Source organism: Kogia breviceps, chromosome 15 (genome assembly GCF_026419965.1).
Source record: "Kogia breviceps isolate mKogBre1 chromosome 15, mKogBre1 haplotype 1, whole genome shotgun sequence".
In the NCBI taxonomy this organism is placed as follows: Eukaryota; Metazoa; Chordata; class Mammalia; order Artiodactyla; family Physeteridae; genus Kogia; species Kogia breviceps.
This window is the reverse complement of record NC_081324.1, coordinates 82,327,398-82,333,397: the sequence shown is the minus strand read 5'-3', so window position 1 is coordinate 82,333,397 and position 6,000 is coordinate 82,327,398. Positions and strand designations below refer to the sequence as shown.

General features: G+C 57.5%; 1 protein-coding gene across 6 annotated transcripts in view; it reads left to right on the top strand.

The window, feature by feature from the left end:
* Nucleotides 1–200: 200 nt before the first annotated feature.
* The window catches only part of KDM2B (lysine demethylase 2B), a 120,985-nt gene continuing 115,185 nt past the window's right edge, over nt 201–6,000 (top strand). The window contains exons 1-3 of one of the 6 annotated variants that reach the window (XM_067015635.1): nt 201–377; nt 2,373–2,517; nt 5,455–5,533. In XM_067015635.1, coding sequence (XP_066871736.1) covers nt 324–377; nt 2,373–2,517; nt 5,455–5,533 — 278 coding nt within the window. In that variant the 5' untranslated portion in view covers nt 201–323. Of the gene's footprint in view, nt 378–1,076; nt 1,310–1,671; nt 1,707–2,372; nt 2,518–5,454; nt 5,534–6,000 lie in introns of those variants that run through there. The other 5 variants (XM_067015633.1, XM_059039546.2, XM_059039547.2 and 2 more) reach the window with 5 other exon arrangements.

Below are 6,000 nucleotides of genomic sequence, written 5' to 3'. Positions count from 1 at the left end.
CCCGCGCCCCATCCCAGCGCCTTGCACCTTTCCACCGACATTTCTCCTGTAAACCGCCAATAAGGGCTTACCCTTCGCATGTTTGCCAGCTGCGTTAGGAGGCGCCAGATCCGATTCTCTCGGTAGTTCACTCCTGAGCATCTATTTCCTCCGCTTGGCGAGCGCAGGGACCTTTAAAAAATGTCCAACTTCTCTTCCAGAGCTTGTCGCCTAGTAAAGGACTCCACAGACGCGGGCAGAGTGAATGAATGAAAGGCAACGTCTTCCGGTCAGCTCGGGTCTGAAAAGGCTTTGGTCTGGCTGTATTTCCTGTACCTGTGTGTATGTGGATCCTTATCTTTGAGTCCAGGAGTTTAAAAGCTATGCAGTCCGTACAGGTATGGAGCTGCGCTAATTTCTTCCTGAGCCCCCAAATGCCTCCTCCGTATGGCAGGTCCGCTTATGGGGATCTAGAGAGGATCCCCCCCAAAAAAAGACGTAGTAGAAAAGAAAAAAAATGATATATACACAAAATGTTTTGAATTTGGGTCGGCCACGTAGGTAACGACGTGGGGCGAGTGAAGGAAGAGGAAGAGGGGTAGCCCGTGGGGGCCGTGGGCCATGGGGGCAGGGATTGAGGTGGGAGGTCGTTTTTGGGGGGTGCCAGGCCCCGGGGGCTTTCACTCCAGCATGCTCGGCTTGCATTTCCGCGCCTCCCGCTGAGGCCAGCCGTGCAAATCTGCACCTCCCTCCCCACCCCCTCCCTCCTTCCCTTCCTCCCTGCCCCGCCATCTCCGGGATGCGCCCGCCGCCTGCAACTCAGCCCTTCCAAAAGTCAGCTCTGCACACAACTCCCGGGCGGCGGCGGCGCCTGCGTGCAGAGGCGCACTCGTGACCCAACAACAAAACAGCGATGCCGGGGCGCTAACGGCGCCCGGTGCCTCCCGGGCGCCCTCCCCGCCCCACACCTCCTCAGGCCACCGCCCCCGCCCACCCCCATCCCGGGCCGAGCGCCCCCCCCAGCCGGGCCGCGGGCTCGGAGCGCGATCGGCAACAATGTTTACGTTCCGGGGATTATGACGTCGACGCCTCCCCCCACAACTGCTGAAAATGGTTTCCTAGGACTTTGCAAACGGATCTGCTTAAGTGTTGGTGCAAAACTTTGTAGATCTCGGCTCTGGCTAGCTTTATTTATTTATTTTTTGGTTTGTTTTCTTTGGTCTTCCCTCCTTCCCCCCTCCGCCAAAATGCAGGGGGCAGGAGTGTTGACAATTAATTGGTGAACTCTCCTAAAAAAATGGAGGCAGAGAAAGACTCTGGAAGAAGATTGGTGTGTAGCTTTTTTTTTTTTTTTTCCAAATCTGTATCTGGTATATGATAGATCTATTTTTTTTGTTGTTGTTTCTTGATGCCTTTTCTTTCCTTTTCTGTATTTTGCAAGAGGACCGGAAAAAAATATAATAAATTGCATGCAAAAGGAAGCAAGCAGCTTACTCCTCCAGTCCCTTGTGAGGCTCAGAGTCTCAGACACTTAAGTGGGGAGGTGGTAGCGGGGAAAGGCGTGGAGGGGGGGCTCAGCGGGCTCGGGGTTCGCCCGGAATCCGGGGGGCTGCGGGGCTGGGCGCTCGGCGGTGGAGGGAGGAGGCAGGGGATGCGGGGAGTGGCGGGGGATTCTCCTTAGGAAGTGAGTGTGCGCGCGCGCTTGTGGGGAGATGAGACAGCTGCTGGTGCGTTTTGGGGTCTCCGATGGGAGCTTTGTGGCGGGCCGTCTGCCTCTCCCCCTCCCAAGCCCCGAAAACCCCCTCCCATCTCTTCTTTTTGCACTGGCGGTCGGTCGGCGGGGGCGGCTGGGGTCTCAGCCCTTCCATTACAGCTTTCCAGCTTCCCCCGTAGCTCGGGGGCGGCTCCAGTCTTAGAAATGCCGCCGGCCCCCGGTTCCGGCTTCCCGGCTCTGCCGCTGCGGCCGCCAGGGCTGCTGTTAGCGCCGAGCCGGGCGCTGCGGCGGCTCCTCCCGGGGCCTACAAATGCCCCGCCAGCCCGTGCGCCGAGCCCCCCTCGCGGGTTACATAACCAGGCTCCCGGCCGAGTGGGCAAAACCTAACACCTCTCGGGGGTGGGGGGCAAGGGAGACTCCCCCAGATATTCCTTCCATGGCCTCCAAAGATGCAGGAGGGGAGTGCCCTGTTTAGGGCGCAGCTTGACCCTGGGGGCGCGGGCCCCTCTCATTATCCCCATTTTCAGCATCTTTGGCTTTTGCGCAAAGTTGCTCCGGTCGCGGTGGTGGGGTGCAGGGGGCGCGCGGCTCCTGCACCTGTTCGAGCTGGGCCCAGGGTGAGAGGCGACCCCCACTTCCCCCAGTAATGTCCCGGGCTCTCTGGTTTGGGTCCCTGCAGCGCCCGATTGACCGCCAGAGATACGACGAGAACGAGGACTTGTCGGACGTGGAGGAGATTGTCAGCGTCCGCGGCTTCAGCCTGGAGGAGAAGCTGCGCAGCCAGCTGTACCAGGGGGACTTCGTGCACGCCATGGAGGGCAAAGGTGAGGCGCCCCCTCCTCGGGCAGTCCTCCTCGGCGCGGCCCGAGCGCACGTGGGGAGGGAGCTGCCGGTGGCTGGGTTCGTATTTCGCGCCCGCGTCCCCCATTCCAGGGGATCCGGTGACGAAACGAGGCCGAGCACTGGGGGGGTGGGGTGGGCTGGGTGGCGAGGGAGGAGGGCAGGCGGGAACCGGGGCCGGGCGTGGGCCTAGGCCCGGCCCGCGCCCACCACCAGCCCCAGGGTGGGTAGAGCCAGGGGGCCGGCGGACTGAGGGACCTGGGGACCGACGGGCGGACAGATGGAGGGCGGGTGCGCCGCGTTCTACCCCTCCCGGAGCCGGCCCAGCTCTTTGCGCTGCACGAGGTGCAGCCATGGGCCGGAGCAGGGCTGGGGCACCCCAGGGGCATTGGGGTGGGGGACCCCCAGGCCTGTAGCCTCCCAAACCCCGTGCCATTTCGGGCCCTGCCAGTTAGGACCTGGCGCTGGGGACGCCCCCGGTCACTTCGTGACACCTCCTCAGGCCTGGGGTCTGCTGAGCTCCATCACCTCGTGAGCCCTGCTAGATGGGAGCAGGGTGGGGGTGACCCGGAGTTGTTGGCTGGCCCCCGCTTAAGCCTGAGGTCTCTAGCCCTGCAGCCCTGAGGCTTGAAGTGGGGACTGTGGGTAAGGGGGTTATCCCCCACTCAGGCTTCAGGCTGCCCCCTGGCAGTCAGAGGTGAAGACTTGGAGCAACCCCCTGGGAAACAGGGTCCCTTCCCAGGGCTGAGGCCTTGAGAGCTCTGTCCCTCTTGTGGGCCCTGCCAGTTTAGAGCAGAAGATGGAGAAGCCTCTGGGGTTTGGGAAAGTCACCCTAGCCTGAGACCTTCAGGGCCTATCTCCCTGACCCTGGTACTAGCAAAGTGTCCGGGAGTGTCTTCCGGACTTTGAGGTGATGCTCTGGCTTGGGTCTAAGGCCCTCAAGGCCCCTGGTTTGGCCTGTGGGATTGGGGCTTTGGATTTGCCCTGCCTACTTAGGCATCTCCTTATGCCCTTCTGGGGTTTGTAAGTTCATTTTTGCCCCTCAGACATTTGGGTTTCCTTTATATTACTCTGTTCCCATTTTGTTTATCCCCTTCCCCCTTGGAAAACCCTCCCATCCCGCAGTGAGCTGATAACTGGGAAGCGCCTCCCGCCTCCAGGTTCCGGTTGAGTGGCTAGGGCTGTGGGGTTAGCCCCTAGGAGAGACCGCCTAGCTTTGCATTTTTGAAGTTTCTCTTTTGTGCCCATTGCTTCCTGGAGTGCCGGGCTTCGGTGGTAGGGGGTAGTTGTGAGGGGAGGGAAGAAGAAATTTCTTCCAGCCTTCCAGGTCTTAAGAGCATTGCACCCAGAGGCCAGACAGTTCAGGGGTCTAGTCCCAACTACATTTAAATTTCCTTAGCACAAATGGGATTTTAATTCCTCTCCTTCCCCATTTTTCTTGAGTCGTTTGGCGGATCGTAGGAGAAAGCTGTACGCAACTCTTCCTGGTCATCGGTGAGGAATTCTCTGCCAGGATCTCAGTGTTTTCTCAGGCTCATTTGAGGAAGTGAAGCTGACCCTGGGGGTGGACTCTGGGTGTGTGTGTATGGGGTGGGCTGGGGGTTTCCAGCGAGGGAGAGCCTTTAAATCTGCTGTCCGGGCTCCTTTCAAGGGAGAGGGCTCTAGGGTTTTTGGTTGTTAATTCAGATCTTGCCCCAGAACTCGAGGGAGGAGCTGAGAAACAGAAGGAGCCCTGAGCCTGGATTCAAAATAGAAGCTTCTTAAACTTCTCTGCCTTTAAATCCTTAGGAATCCCCATTCACTGGGAGCTCCTGGGGACCTGAGCTGCTAAGGTCAGGACTTTCCCCAGCTCTGGTTTTGTTCTCTCTCCTCTGAGCAGAGATGCCTTGGCCTCTCCCTACCCCCACCCCCCCCAAGCTGCCCTAGTGAACTGTGGCCCTGGGGTAGGGGCTTCAGTGGCCTGGGATCTCCTCTGTCTCCCTTCTGACTGGCCAGGGAGGGCTTGCGCCTTTGTGAACTGCTTCAGTTACCCGAGGATTTGGGGATATGAGGATTTATCTCCGCCTCCCTCACCGCCATGTTTAGGGATATGGTTGGGTCAGATCCCCTACTTTTGGAACTCAGGAGGATGGAAGCTAAGGCTTCCTTCGTGCTCTAGGCCTTTCGAGAAGGATGTTGGGGGTCTACACCAGACAAGCGTCAGTCAGGCAGGAAAACTATCCGTTGAATTTTCTTCAGGCCTCACTACAGCCTTCACCTGGGGAGCATCCCTCTTGGTTATCCAGCTGAAACAAGTGTTCTGATGGCTGCAGCAGAATTTCACTATTAAGACGGCAAAGCTGTGCCCAGTTCCCTAGTTATTTTGGCACCAGATATACAGTTTCCAGGGAAACCGGCTTTTCCCCCCTCCCCTTCACCATGCAGGATATTACAATAAGATCTTCCCTGATGCTCAGCTACAATGAGAACCCTCCTCCCAGCCTCCTCTCTGGGGCTTCAGATCCTCCCAGGTGGCATTCTTCAATTTTGCAGTTCCTTTACTTTCTGAGCCCAGCTTGGGGTGTGTTTCTCCACCCGGCCCTCTCTTGCAGTGATAACTGGGCCGTGTGGGGCTCTTTCGTGAGGCTCCCTCCCCAGTCCTCTCCAGCCTTGGGCTGTTCATTGACAAGTTCTGACCAGTGGGGCACGCAGGCAGGGACTGAGTAGGCAGAGGAGCTGAGAGTTGGCGTGACTCCTCTTGGGCTTCGCCTAACCCATTTCCTTGTCATTTTCTGGGGAGCTCTTGCCCTTTGAGCTGGCGCCTGCATCTAGTATAACCCCTGCCCCTTCGTCCGTCATTTTTCTTCCCCTAACCAATGGATCATGGTTCATTTGCTCCTTCATGACTTAACCAACCTGTTTTAATTCCAATCTCCAAACAGATTTCAACTATGAGTATGTACAGAGAGAAGCTCTCAGAGTTCCCCTGATATTTCGAGAAAAGGATGGCCTGGGAATTAAGTAAGTTGCTGAAACCAGTTGCTTCTTCCCCTGTCTCCTTCCCTAACACAGTTTGTAGCTTGGGATGTGGCTTCTTCCGCCATTTTCCTTACCTCTCATCACCGAGAAGGATTTTTCTTCATTATTTGTGGATTGTATCTCCTTGTTCAAGGCCTGACAGAGGGGGAAAAACTCTTTCAAGATGAGTCTGGATTTTCAGAGAATTTGGATGGAGAGCTCACAGGGTACTTCAACAGCGTGGACTTTTTCCCCTGACCCACCCCAGTTACACGCAGTGACTTCCTGGAGATAATTGTGTCCTCCCCCTGAATCAGGAAACTGAGGCAGGGCCTGAAGCTTCTGGGCCCAGAGGCAGGACACCTACATGCATATTTTCTACTCAGACTTGCACTATGTGGGAAAGTGGCCGTTTTCTGTGGAGGGTGTGTTTCCTAGGATGCTAGGCCCTCGTCTCTCCCCTTTTCGGC